Source organism: Zonotrichia albicollis, chromosome 3 (assembly GCF_047830755.1).
Source record: "Zonotrichia albicollis isolate bZonAlb1 chromosome 3, bZonAlb1.hap1, whole genome shotgun sequence".
Taxonomy (NCBI): domain Eukaryota; kingdom Metazoa; phylum Chordata; class Aves; order Passeriformes; family Passerellidae; genus Zonotrichia; species Zonotrichia albicollis.
The window spans coordinates 61,888,523-61,903,235 of record NC_133821.1 but is presented as its reverse complement, the minus strand read 5'-3'; the positions used below and the strand labels follow the sequence as shown (position 1 = coordinate 61,903,235).

The 14,713-nt window shown below is 42.5% G+C and overlaps 1 protein-coding gene across 10 annotated transcripts in view; it reads left to right on the top strand.

The window, feature by feature from the left end:
* Positions 1-14,713, top strand: part of NHSL1 (NHS like 1) — a 177,981-nt gene that overhangs the window by 71,543 nt on the left and 91,725 nt on the right. Inside the window, exon 1 of one of the 10 annotated variants that reach the window (XM_014268567.3) lies at positions 2,886-3,686. The exons of 8 other annotated variants lie outside the window; for them this stretch is intronic. In XM_014268567.3, coding sequence (XP_014124042.1) covers positions 3,482-3,686 — 205 coding nt within the window. In that variant the 5' untranslated portion in view covers positions 2,886-3,481. Of the gene's footprint in view, positions 1-2,885; positions 3,687-14,713 lie in introns of those variants that run through there. One more of the 10 variants, XM_005489232.4, reaches the window with a different exon arrangement.

Here is a 14,713-nt window from a genome sequence, read left to right as displayed (position 1 = left end):
GGTATGATGTCTTCATAAGGGAGAAAATATGTTCGAAAATTGGCTTAGCTTATTAGAAATGTACTTGTCTCTTTCATATGGCTTTATAGAGTGTTTCACATAATTAAATTTAAGCCTCTACAGTATTTCAGATGCTAAAATTTCACAGAATCACCGGGTTGGAAGAGACCTTAAAGATCAGCAAGCCCAACCCATGCCCTAACAGCTCAACGAAACACTGGCCCTGAGTGCCACACCCAGTCTTGTTTCCAAACACATCCAGGGATGATGACTCCATCACCTCCCCGGGCAGACAATTCCAGTACTTTATCACTTTTTCTGTGAAAAACTTTTTCCTCATATCCAACCTATATTTCCCTTGGCACAGCTTGAGCCTGTGTCCTCTGGTTCTGTCATCTGCTGCCTGGAGAAAGAGACCAACCCCACCTGGCTACAGCTGACTTTCAGGGAGTTATAGAGAGTGATAAAGTCACCTCTGAATCTGCTTTTCTGCAGGCTAAACACCCCCAGCTCCCTCAGTCGTTCCTCACATGGCTTGTGTCCCAAGCCCCTCACCAGCCTTGCTGCCCTCCTCTGGACGGATTTCCAACTCCGTGGCCTTGTATTTGGCTAGTGATTAAAGAATGGCTTAACTTGCAACAGTTACTCAACATGTATTGTTTATCAAATGGTAATTGCTGTTTTCTCTTGATCTTGGGAAATTTATTTTTGATCCACATGTATAACGATGCATGCTGATATTAAGCTTGTCACCTAGAAATAAGAAGCATTCTGTGGTGGTGACAGTGTTGAAGTGTATAGCAATGGATCTTTTCCTGCAATGAAATCGAATGATACCAAACCCTGAGCAAAGCATTGCACTACTCTGTTTACAGTAACAGTGGAAATGTTATGGTCAGTCATGGTGCTTTTGCTCTTGCCTCACCAAGCTGTGACTCAGCGCTGTGTTAAAAAGGCAGAGGTACAGACAGGTCAGGAAAATTCCTGAAATTAAATTGCTGCCTAGACTCTGGGCAGGCCTCTGGGATTTACTCTGGCATTTTGGGTTAACCTGAAAGGGTTTCCTTCTTGTTGGCTCCTCTGATCTTCTGTTTTTAAGTAGTACAGGAGAACGGAGATGACTGTGATTCTGCAGTTCCTACCAGGGTTTTTATACATCTGGCTCTGTATAATTTAGCCAGTAATAGCTGTGGTAGTTTACAGTTCTCTGTACTTTACAGTACTAGCAATTCCAAATGTTTGTTTTTTGTCAAAAGAACTAAGTTCACTTTAAGCATGGTTTTTTGATTTTTATATAAAATCCTGCCTATTTGTACATGAGCTGCTCCAAAAGGGGTATTTCAGTGCTTGGGTCTCTAGGGGTACCTCACTCCACATTCTCAAGTCTTCTTGTAGGCAAAAGGAAGAAAAACAAAGGAAACCTCCCAACCCTAGCAGGTCTCTTGTCTCATCAGGGATGGGGAGTGGTGTCTATGAACAATGACAGAAAAGCCAACTAGCAGGACTTGACGACACAGTGAGAAGAACAAGTGTTAGCAGTGTGTTAGCTCCCACTCACACTCACTTAGCACACACTCAGCTTGCACTCCCTCCCTCCACAGCCCCGCTACAGCACCACTGGCTTTGGGAAATGGTGGGAGACCTGTGTATGTACATATGCATTACCTTGTTGGAGTGAGGTCAGTTTAAATGCAGCCTATTAAATTATTTACAAAAGACAGTTGGCCGACCCATTGTGCTGTGTTAGTGGGAGCCAAAGGTCACTTTGGTGTGCCTGCTTGATTCATAGGGTAATCTGATACAGTACTTAGCTTTTTGCCTCCCAGTCAGTGGGTTAAACCTTATCCTCTTATTATGAGTCAGAGAGCCATAAGTTTCAGAAAAAGCCAGAGCCTTTGTTTTTAATGGTTTTGAAGAGGCTGTGCAGCAGAATCCAGAGGGCTGAGGCAGCATCTGCCAAGGGGTTGGGGCGTGTTTTGCAATAGTGTAAACCTGACCGGCAGCTCGGGAGCCCGAACACTTCACCCTTCTTTTTCTTACGATCCTTGTCCTTTCGATAACATCATCTGCAGCCGTTAGGACGTTAAGGCATTAATGTTTGTTCTTCAGATAAAGACTTTGGTTTTGCGTTCTTTTTCATCTTAGCGCCCCCTTCTCCCCCAGACTCCTCTCTACCACCATCTCCTTGAGGATTCACTGAGCTGACCTTTAGTGGCTATCTCTCACATTCAACTATATATATTTTTTTGCTGCAAGATAGAAACTTGTGGGGGTTTTTTTGTCAACTTTTATCTTGGTGAGCAATTCCAGCAAAACTCTTGGGTATTGGGGTGCCTTGGTATAACCAACTGCTGTCTGCTTTAAAATGCTCCCTTTGCCCCTCCATCTTGCAGGCTTATTCCCTTCTGGGAGCAGCATTGCTATTGGCATGCAGGGCAAGCACTGCAGCTTTCAGTAGTGCCTGACTTTTTAAAACTTTCACACTGTGGAGTGCTTTTCCTAGCTGCTAGTTTAAAGAGAAGGCAGCTGGGAGCAAAACCTGTTTTATGAGCTGTAGTGACCCCAGTGAGAGCCCGATCACTAAATATCTGCTCAGATTTTGTTAATGTCTATGCACTTTTATTTAGTTTGCTTTCAAATGTACCACGTGTTACGGGGGCACTAATGTTTTCAGCACACTGGTCAGGATGCTTTTGGTGTGGAAAAGCTCCAGGATTTTATTTCCCCCCTCCCCAAGTCCGCAGAGGTGCGCAAGTGCTTTCCTATTTCTGCACGCAGAGTTCAGAAGTTTGTGCTGCCGCTGAGCTGGCTGAGGAAAGGAGGAGTTTTGCTTTTAGGAGAGCGAGCCTATCATATTTCACTCTAATCCTAAGCGATAGCCACGCAGTCGGTTTTATTGTTAGAAGAGCCTTCCTGGAGCTCCTGCACCAGGCTTTTCTGTGAGAGAGCAGGGCAGCCGGAATGAGGCGGCAGAAGTGCAGCCGCTTTATTGTCCCTCGTGAGCAGAGCCATGCCAAGGCGTGATCCCTGCCTGCTCTTCCTCCTCCTGGGCTGCTCCTGATGAGCCAGAAGAGGGCACGGAATTGCCTGCACGCTCCTGGGCAGCGATGCCAGGGAGAAGAGTGGAGCTCCAGTTTTTGCTGTTGAGTGGAGAATGGGGAAAACACTTGCCTCGGTGCTGTGCTCTGCTCAGCCCTTGCATGCTCGGCTGAGCTGCTGCAAGGTGCCACTTTCTGCTGCTTTTCTCCCCTTTGTTTTCTTTGGCAGCTCCCTAAGGGCTGTATCAAAACAGCTTCGGGGGAGCTGCGCTGGCACAGCCACCTACCTCCATACTGGTGCTGCTCTAAAGGCAGCGAGGAAAAACCTGGAGTGAAGTCGGAGTGAGTTTGTTCAGCCTCCCGCGGAAAACCTGAGAAAAGGGACAGGAACAATTTCAGAGAGGTCTCTTTGGAACCGACGCCAGTGGCTGGCGTGAAAGAAAATGAAAAAGGAGTGTGTTTCGAGATCTTTCAAACTCAAACAAAACCCAGGCTCCCTCTCGCGTGCTGTCAGCTGGATAAATTTCTCGTCCTTGTCAAGGCAGACAAAGAGATTGTTTCGCAGTGATGGGGAGCTCTCCTCCATGTGCGTGCAGCAGGTAGACGAGGACGACGAGACCTGGACGTACCGGAGCCAGCCGAGGAAAGGTGACTTGCTTTCTCTTTAACCCTTGAGGTGGCTGCCAAGTGCCAGCCCCGCTCCATGCGGCTCTGTCCCGCTGCTCCCGTCCCGCCGGGGCCAGGAGCCGCAGGTGGGGACGAGGAGGAGGAGGGCAGCACAAAAGCTGAGGTGCAGCACTGCCTTGCCAAGTTTATTGGGGGGTTAAATCTGTGAGAGCTTATAGTAATTAAGAGGAAAAGGCTTTAATTTCCCATCTGGGCACTGATTGTGTGGGATATAGGTAAGTCTTGTTTATGCTTCTTGTAGCCTGTAGTCATTGGTGCCAGAGTCTTTGGGCAGGTGCAGCTAGAATCTCTCTTCAAAATGTGGAACCGAAAGCTGTTTAAGACTCCACTTCTAAACGACTGGGTGGCTTTTCTTGGATGATTGCCTCATGGTCCTGCTGGGAAAAATTTTAAGCGTATTTTGTTTTATGAGGGCAGACTGAGAAGAGGTCCCAGATGCAAAATAAAAGAGATGATGAGAAAGTGATGGGAATTGCTCCACAGAGAGAAGGGGGCATCTAGAATACGAGATAAGCAGCTCTGACTGAACCCACGAAGTGTTCAGACCTGGAGTATATTTTATATGAGACTTCTAAAAAGTACTTTTATTTTTTTTGTGCTTGTTTTTGAATGAAGTTTGTCAGGTCACTAAGTAAACAAGTACCTCATATTTGCCATAAATCAAAAGAAATTTCAGAAGTTTGCTCACGTGAGTTGGTGAGCAGGACCTGTATTTGGCTGGCAGGCAGTGGAGCGTGTGTGCACGCAAGGTTGAAAATACTCAGTAAAGTGAGTGATTTGGTTGTAATTTCTCTAGTGCTGCCAGAGCAGTAGTTTGTTAATAGAAAGTGTAAGGTTGACTCTGTTGTGCTGTAAGGTCACTTTTGTAAAAGCAAGCAGGCTCTCGAAGGGCATTTGATCTTCAAAGGGCCTTTTATTTCTTTTCATTTCTTGGAGCAGTTAATAGCTGTTTGACCAGAATTTCACTTCCGTGTCAGAACAGATTGTGGCTTTAGTAAATGGTTTGTATGCAGGAACACTAACACAGGATGTATATGCTTGTGCTTTGCTCCCTGCATGCTAGGACACAACTTTAATCTGTGCTTTGAAGATTGTTTTTTAACCTACTTCACTACTGAAAAACTTCTTAAAAGGGTTTACAACCAGTAATTTTTACTTTTGACTATTGGTATATTGATATTGTCCAGCGGTGCCAGATTAGCTTTTAACGCCTGTGGGATGGGATCTTACACGGATCAGAAGAACCATTGAGCCTTGCTGCTGGCTTCTATGCAACTTCCATAAAGTTTCTTGTGCTGCCTTCCTTAGCCTGTGCTCACGCTGCAGGGCAGAGATGGGAAAGGAAGCTTTACTGATGGATTAATGGTGTATTAATTTTTCTGAGTGATTTACATAAAGAACCCATTGTACCGGCTGGAGGGGGAGGGAGAATTCCTCCTGTAATTGGGCAGCAAGCTATGAAAGCCTCCCTGCCTGCCTATAGAGGAGATGACAATATGTCACTTTGGAAGGGAAGGTGTGGGGAGGTGTAGATTATGCAGGGCTTATTTCCTCTTTGCAGGGAACAGTTTGACCCAACTTGTGAGATCTGCCTGGATCATAAATCTAACTGTGCATTTCTGTCTGACCAGGATCCTCTGCCAGGGCTGAAGGGAGGGTGGGGTTATGTACTTGGGCAGGAGAAACTTGTCACAGCTGCAAGTCTTTTACCCTGGGCTGCGAGTCAGGCTTGCATGGTGTCGGTAGAGTTTTTGAGAATCCATACCTGGCAGTGTGCTCGTCTTAGGTTTGGGTTCAAAGGCAAAGCTGTCTGTGATAAATGGCCACTTGTGTTCTTGAATTAATTTGTTCCACTGCCGTGTTGCATTACTGCTTGCCAGCCTTTGTAAAACTGAGGGCTCAAAACCATATTGTCTTTGGTGCTCAAATTAACTACATCACTATATTAACACAAACTAGAAAGAAAGGAGAGGCACAGACATAGCAAGTGTTATATAGAAAACCAGACTATTTTAAGCTAGATGAAATTTTAATAGTTTTTCAGCTATCAGAATAGCTTTCCCTCCAGTTCTTGCTCAGGTAAACTGGTAAAAAAAGTAAGTCTGACAAATCACAGCCTCTCCATCTCCTAACTGTACGTGTAAAGACAGGAGTGTTAATAACAGAATCTGGAAATAAAGAATTGTTGTTCTTTCTGAGCTGTTTCTCTTCCTGTCCTTTTAAACCTCTTCTTTTGCCGCTCCATTGCTCCTCCAGGCTCGGGTTGCATTCCCACGAGGCTGCTGGGTGACAGGCACTAGGCAGCATGTGTTGCGTGGTGTTTCACCAGCAAAGTGGCTAATCTGCCTTGGCTGCAAACCGGAGCTTGCACACAGTAGCGAGCGCAGAGATTGGCTGGATTCCTCAGTTTGAAGTGAGCACCAAGCACAAAAGTAAACGGGAACTGCAAACCTGGGGCACTCCCGGTGTCCTGCGGGGCCGATGCCTGCGCACCTGGAAGTCAGGGACTGCTGCTTCTCTCTTCTTTTTAAAACGTACACAGCAGCGCAGAGTGTTTTGGAGCTGGTAGCACCAATCAGACTTCGCATTTGTTAAAGCTCTTAATAGAAGAGGTGGGAAATGTTGACAGTAAAATAAAGGTTTGGTTTTTGAAGCATTTCTTGCTCAGCCCTCTTCCTCCTCAGTCACCTGGAGGCCCTTTGAAAAGAGGGCACGCTGTAACTCCCATGTTTCTTCTTTAATCAGAGTTTTTAGTTCACGGTTTTACTTTCCGGGGGAGCACGTATTTTCAGAGTGAAGCTCAGAGCATTTTTTTTCCTTTAAAAACTCTTTATTGGGAAAAGGCTGAGAGGAGTATTCTTTGAAATGAAAATGCTTGGGTATGTTGCAAAGGATTTCTGATGGGTGAAAGAATGAGACCGTGGTTCATGTGTGCCTTTGTTGTTTATCACAAGTACGACATAGCAGGTAACTCTGAATAGAGATAACACATGAGTTAGTTCATGGCACAGGCTTCACCGTATTTACTTTAGCTTTTTTGGAAAGGAAATGAGTCACATGGCAGCATCAAGACAACTAAGCTTTTCTGGCCAGGTGCTGGAGAAGCACAACTAGCAATCCGGTCTGGCCACAGGTGACAATGCATCAGAAGAAGCTCTTAATCAAAGAGGTTTTCAAATCTCTCCCCAGCTCCTGTCCCTGTTTATTGCTCTGATGTTTTACCCATTCCCTCCATTTCACTTGGTTGCTTTCCAGTCATTCTGCATCGCAAAAGTTGAAAGTCTTGCCTGCTTTTTACTGCAGGTTATATTACCTGGAAAACTTATTTAAAGTCATTAGAGAAACCTTGTTTCTCAGGTAACTGCTGTATTTTAATGACTGATGAAACCCAGTTTAGAAGGTGGCAGCGACTGGTTTTCTGCTGTTTGCTGGCCAACTCTCAGTCTTTAACACAAAACGTGTGAAATGCCCAGTTTTTCCTTGCAAAACCAGTCTAAATGAGAATTTGTTTTAATGGCAAAAGAGGTTTAAATTCACAAATCTTTGTGGGCTGAGCCTTTTGTGTCCTTGCAGTGTGTCTAATAGAAGCAATCCTAACATCCTGATGACAGCTCTGGCCAAAGCTGTCAGTTAAGTTCCTAATGGCTTATCATGGTCTGAGAACATCACACTTACCAAGGGGTCAGATTTCCATAAACTGAACAATTATGGAATTGTCACAGTAGGAGTTTGTAGCATAATGCTGCCTCATTATGTCAGTAAAAATGATGCCCTTTAGTTATGCCTGTATACCTGTGGTTGGTTAAATTTGCATCATATAAGTTTAATACTATCAGATGAGTTTTTCCTCGTGTTCCAGAGGCAGACTTGAGACTCAAGACCTTTTTGCTTTTTGGAGCTTGTATTTTCAGTGTCTCTTGTAGAAACTCAGGAGAGAGATAGGCAAGATCATACTTGCCTATCTGCAGTGCCAGAGTATCACCCTAGTCTTCAGTCCAAATAATTTTTAAATTCTAGGTTTCTAAGTCATGAATATCGTTTACAAGGGGGTTTCAAGAACAGACAAGTAATCACATTTTTTTAGTAATGAGATGCAAGAGTACCAATAACTATTAGGTTTCAATAAGCAAGATTACAAAATTAAGACTTCTTGTTGCTATTCCAATGTAAAATCATTTTATTGGCTTTTTTCCTGTATGTTATTGCACAAGGTCTTGTGTTCAAAGTAGGAAAAAGTCATGCCAGTTACTACATAGATAAAGGCCCAGAAACCCAAAGGGAGCTGTTAGCATTTGTAGAATCCATAACATGTGATGGATTGTAGTGTTGGGGCATGTGTGTCTGTGAAAAGGATTCTTGAAGCTTTGGGCAAGTCCATAAATAATCATTTATGGAAACCTCAAAAAGCATTTGTGTAAGAGCCTGGAGTAAGTCCAAAACAAATATTATATGCTAAACCTTTTTGTGAAAGACTTATTTTTTGGTTTGAGTTGTGGGTTTTGCTTGTTTTTGTTTTGTATGTTTTTGGGGAGGATATTTTTGTTTTTTTAAAAAATAAATTAATGTTTATTTAGTAAGTATAAGGATACATATGCAAATATGAATGTTTGAAAGGAAAAAATAATGAGAGATTTGATATAAAAGCCCATTTTCTGTCTTCTACTACCTTTTACATGTTGTAGGTTCGGTGTGCAAAGATAAAATTGGATATAGTTCTATGCATTTGTAACAATTGGTCAAGTTTATATCAAATTTTTGTGGTTGAACTGTTGGATGTGCTTTTATGGAAGCACAGCTGGGAGCAGAGGTACTACTTCAATTACTGATGTAGGTACTATTTGTCTTAGCATATTTTATCGTGGCACAGCAGAGGGTTCTGTAAAACTTTCATGATATACAGTGGCAAACAAAAGTTTTCATGCTGAGGACAGTCACAAGTCCTGTATTTAACCATAACTTGAAGTACCAACTTTTGTGTGCTTGTACATAGAGACAAATTTAGTCAAAACTTTGCTGTGTTGCTGTGTCTTCTGACAAATACTGCCACAGATGGGAATCTGAAAATGGGGTTTGCTAAGCAAAAAATTGTAACCTACAGAAAGAAGTTTAAATAAGAAATGCTGGTATCACAGAATATCTGCACTGATATCACAGAACCATTTGTTTAAACCCACATCTCTATTTCTGCTTTATCAAAAAGACTATGGATCCAGACATGGTTATTTATTCTATAAAATCCTTGCCGAATTCCAATTCTTTGCTATTTTGAAAGTGCAAATATCTTTTATTTAAAAAACAATAGATTTTTTTATTTGATCAAAAGTGTTCTAAGTGAAAATAGAAATTAAAAAAAATTCTATAATTGTACAAAACTTGCTGCAGTCCTTCCTTTTTTCCCGGCTGCTATCCCAGGATGTCTTTGCCTCTCCAGGAAGCAGTGACATGAGAACCGCAGTCTGTGCTAAAGGATATTTCCCAGTAGATTTTTTTTTATGAAGAGTTGTGGCTGGTTTCACTGCCTACTCCAAGAGCCATAACTAATGTGAGCTAACTGTGTTGAAGAGTCTTAATCTCTCAGGGGATTGTGGAATGCTTTTTGTTAGGATGGAGGGGCTGAAGGGAAGAACGGGCTTGTGTGCTGTTGCTGAATGCGTGTGTTAGAGCTGCTGTGCCGCAGGTGTGCTTTTCTTAGGCAGAGGGGAAGTTCACCCCTGGTGTTTGATTTGAGAGCTCCAGGGGCAGATCCCAGTTCCTCTGGGCAGCTCTGTGCTGCTGTCAGGTGAGACCCTGCCTGTGCTTGCCTTCACTTGGACACCCTGAATTCCAGGTGTAGCTCCAGCCAGAGTTCTCTTGGCTGGTTGCTCTGTAGAAGACCACAGTGGTGGGAAACACAAACAAATGGAGCAGCACCTGGCTTAACCCCGTGTTTCTAAAGTTACAGGGGCACTGCATCCCAATTTGTCCTGCAGTTTCTGTGCTGGTTGGATTAGCAGGCTCACTGGTGCAGCCCTCCTTGGCTTGCTTCTTTGTGGCCATGATGAAACACATGAAGTGCTGTGGTTTTCCTTCTGAGAATGTGTTGCTTTGAGATGATATAAACTTCTCTATACTTTTATAGGCTTTATATGCTTTTTCTTGTTCCCAGGGTACCCTCTAATGTCCAGTTTATCCTTAGGCTGAAAACTTGGGGCAAATGTTTCCTCCTCACTAGGGGTCAAAACTGATTCCTGCTGACTTTCGTATTTTACTCATAAGTAGCTATATTTTATAAAGCAGACTGGATGCTTTCCAGTGATTGGACGCACTGTTTGAGCTGAAACAATGTGCTGTATGTGCTTTCCCATGCACTGCTCATCAAGTAATAGAGTACATGAAATATTCTATTTGTATGCAGTTGTTAGCCAACTGTTTTGGAATTGTCCTCTAAAACTGAGGGGACCTTTGTCTCCAGCATGGTCATAGCTCACCATTCTGGCAGAACATTGCAAATGTAACAACTTCTTGTTTTCCCTCCAATCTGTTACAAATGAAAAGAAAGTGAAGGTGAAGGTTAAGAATGTGAAAGTTTATGAATTCTGAAAGAGCATATTTAGCTTCTCGTATAATATTTGGGAAAACTAAATAGGGTGGATTTGACAGTTTGTGATTTAAACTGTGAAATACATTTTTTCTTGTATTTTAGCTGCAGAACTTAAAATAAAGAAATTAAACTCTAGACCTTATTTTTGGGGGTTGGTTTAGGTGTTTGTTTGTTTTTGCTTATATTTGTGTATTAATATAATTCATCTACCAGCCTCTCCCATTTTAAGTGGAAACCTCTGTGTTGTTGTTTTGTTTTTTTTTTCCTGGAGAATTGAAGTGTAAATGCTGTAGCAATTTGAATCTGTGGCTTATTGTTCCACAGCCTGAGCTGAAGTGGGTAAAATGTAAGGCTTAGGTGCTTTTGATACCTAAGCAAGGTATACTTTCAGCATGTGAGCGTGTATGTTGGACACTTAAGAGAATGGCACATTTTCCATGCCAGGAAAAGGTAATTAATATGTACACCCTCTGCTCCTTCTAGAGCTTCCCTTACATATGGCATGGCAGCTTCTGCCTGGTACTTTATCTCCCTGGAGCAGATGGGTTCCCTGGACATTGAGTAGTGGTGAACTAGTAGTGTTTGGAAGGCAATTATGGGCTGTGAATTAGGTGCTTTGCAACTGGTGCATCACTTACTTACCCGTTCACTGCGAAATAGGAGATCTGAGAAGCACCGTAGAAGGTTTTCATATAAAGCTGCTCAGAAGTTGTCAGATCAAACACCTAAGAGTGACAGGGCTGCATTTTGCTTGAGAGTAGCACGTGGGGATGTTAAATAGAAGTTATTCCTGGTCACACTTTCTCCAGGGTAACACAGGTCCATAGTAACAGTGCACCAGTGTATATTGTGGATATTGTAGGGGATGGGGGAGGTTTCTGCCCACACTTCTTCTCACTTTTTTCTTGAACTGGGTGTCATGTCCACAAATCGCGGCACAAGAAGCTGTGTTTGCCAGTTAGCAGGTCAGATTTGATAGGAGCAGTTCTTGGAGCGAGGGACAGCTTCACTTCCTGCCTGCTTTGGAGGGACACCTGCCCTCTCTCCACAGGCACACTGTGCCTTGTTTCATGCAGCACATCCCCATCAGTCACGTCCCATCAGACCTGCTCCTGTACCTGCTGCCTCTCTTTCCTTCTGCTTGTTTGCATGTCTGAATTTGGGTTTTTTTCTTCCCCGTAGCTTTGTTTTGCATATGCAGGTGCTTTCTCCCTAATGCAGTGGGGGTGCTCACTGTTTATGTATTAGGCTTAATACTCTGAATCACATTCTTGCAGGCACTTTGCTAATGACTACATTAATTAAAGAGGGACCTTTGGAAGAAACAGGCTCTTAATTTTGATTCTGTTATTCATGTCTAATTTTAATGTCTGAAGTAGGGACAGAAACTAATGAATAGTGGAGGCTGTTGCCTTTTAGAAACTGAAATGTGTTTGAACTTACTTGTAATTTCCATTGAGTCTTTTGTATCTTTTTCTCCTTTGTAATCCGGACTGCCAAAGAGGTGGTGAGTAAGGGTGACTGATTACAGCCCACTGTACACTTACATGGAAACTCTCATCCAGGAGTTACTAACTCAATTTTATTAACCTTGAATCATGCATGTAATGCCATGTATGGTAAATATGGCATTTTCATTTCAGAATGAAATGAGCTATTGTGACATGCAATGTCAGAATCAGGTATTAAATTCTGTGTTTGTCTTGTAGCCAGCTTAACCTGGTTTTGCAAAGGGAGGAGATGCCCTGCACTCAGCACCACAACTGCTTTCCCACTGGGATGCCAGCTGGCTCCGATAGCTGTCAATAGCAAGGGCACTGCAGCTCTGTCATGGTCTCTGTCAGATTGTGATTCAGCTGGGGCTGTGAGAAAGGCAGCAAATGTATTAAATTAATCAGGTCAAAGAAGGAATAAAGCATTTTGTTCTGACTGCTCTGTGCTGACACCTCTCAGTGAAGAAGCAGTTGTGTTTCTGCCCCGGGGACAATAGCAGAAAACACCTTGGGGCTGTCACAGCTTTGAAGCTAGGAATGAACCAGAACAGGTGAGAGTGTAGAAATAGTTCCCGTTGCACTACTCAAGTGAGGCTGTAACAACTTACAAATGGCTCTGTCACCCTGCCCTAGCACGGTTACTGATAACAATACTGGCCCAATTTGCTGCCCAAGGACAGCTCATGACGAAGTGCCAATTTTTGTAATTTTTGTCAAGGACTTCAGTGTATTTTGGCACATAGCTTTAAATCAGAAGAGAACTGTATAAAGTGCTGCTGGTTTTACCTCACTTTTTCAGAGAACTATTTTTTGGTAGGTAGGCATTGAGGTGATGAGAATGAAGACAGCTCCTCAGGCAGTATATGGATGGTGTGTCTGCACACTCGTACACATCAGGGCAGAAGAGAAACTGATTTTTCTCTTTGCTGCTTTGTGTTGGACTGGCATTTGTTTCAGCCTTGAAGAGTTTGGTTGGTTTTTTTTTTAAAGACTATTTCTCTGTTTGGTTACAACATGCAGCAATTGTGCGTATTTCAGGAAACAACCTGTTCTTTTTACCTCATCCTTGCAGGATGGTTGCAGCTGTCTTTATGTGCCAGGGTGATAGCGGGGGAATTCACGTGTTCCTCATGCTGCCTGTGCTTTTGGTATTCCTGATTACCCAAAGGTGGCCTCAGAGCATTCCCCAGTGCCTTGTTGTTACCAGGGTTAACGAAACACTGACGACATCAATCCGAGGGAACAAGCCCTTGCCAACCTGTGGCAATTTTCTGGAGCAATGCACAGATGACTGGGTAAATCAAAGTGCCCGTGAGGGACATTTTTGTTTTGTTTTAATAGTAAACATTATCAATAAAGCCCTGTTGCATCCATTAATCAAAGCTAATTTGGCACACAACCCCTGCAAAACAATGAATCTCTTTTTTTTATTGAGAAGCAGGTCTTTTAGCAGCAGATTGAAATTGCTGGATTGCCTGTTGTTTTCCCAGGCTTTTCCTTCAGAATTTCTGCTCTAGCCTCTTTAAATTTAGGACCGACAGCCACTGTTTCCATATAATTAGTGTGTTCTTCTGGTCATGTGTTAAGGCTCTGTACACTCTGGTCCTACCCGCAAAACCAGGAATGCCCTCTTTGTTCAAATTCTGTGGCAAAGAAATTCCTGAATGAATTTGGGGAAGTTGGTTACAGATTCCTTTCTTGACCTACAGCAGCTCTTTAAAAGATTTTGCCCTTTCTGTGCCCTTTGTCTGAAGAGTAAGGCAAACAAAAGATAAGGCGAACTAATTCATGACTTCATTGTGTTTGTTTTCTTCCTCACTTAAGGCAGAAGCCAGCCCATTCCTAAAACCATTTATTTTATTAATTTTAAGGCACTTAGTGTCTGCACCTGCAAGCACTGCTGGGTTTATTACAGAAGAACTTTTTGTTTGCAATCATCCGAAACCACAACAGGATTTAACAAATGCTATCTGCAGTATCTGATGGAAAACTCCACCAGTATAGCTGTAGCTAGGGTAGAAATAAAAATTAAGGTTTTTCATTGAAAATCGTATTTTGATGAAAAAAAACCCACATAATATAGATAAAGGATTTTACTTTGGCTCTTGAGTTTACATAGGATTAACGTGGAACTGTGTCTCTCCTTCAAGTAGAAAGTCACTGCTTTAGATTTAATTCTCCAGGAAAACAATTTTGTCAGAGGTTTTATTGGAACAAAGTTGTTGTAATTATGGGCATACATTTTTTCCCCCAAATGTTTATATTTGTTCTGCTGATTCCTCCTCCTTAAAGGTCTGAAAAACTCAATTTTTTCTTCTACGTTTGACAGTTTGGAAAATTCTGTTCTCATGCCAGTCTTGAAGGGTGGGACAAGGCCCTGCAGCTGCAGATCTGGAGTGCAAGAGTAGCTCTATGGTAGTTGTTTCACTGATAATTTTAGAAAGATCCATTCATCACAAGTCACCTGCCTGCCTGACTTTTTCCGGGACAGGATACATCTTTTTAGCTCCGGCTATGGTGAATATTTAGCAATTTGTCTTACTTTGAGTTACTGCTTTAAAGGACATACTTTCTGCCTGATCATTTCAGTAATACCTCATTGTTTCATTATGTTTGCTGTGACTTTCCCCAAATGATTTTCTTAATCTTAAATAATTTTTGAAATATTTCTTTCCTTCCTCACTGTATGAGGAAACTCCACCCTTAGTCCTCAATTAGAATAGGTAATATAATATGTGCTATCAACTGTGAGAGATAATAGCAATAACAGCAAAATATTTTTCTCTTGCTTCAGAGTTGTAAGAATATTTGGTTTTACTTATCAAAATAATGTTTAGTATCTTTTTTTCCAGTGCTTGGCTTCCGAGTTAGTGCTGACTTTTTAAAGATATGCTGGGGCTGACCTAACCTCTCTT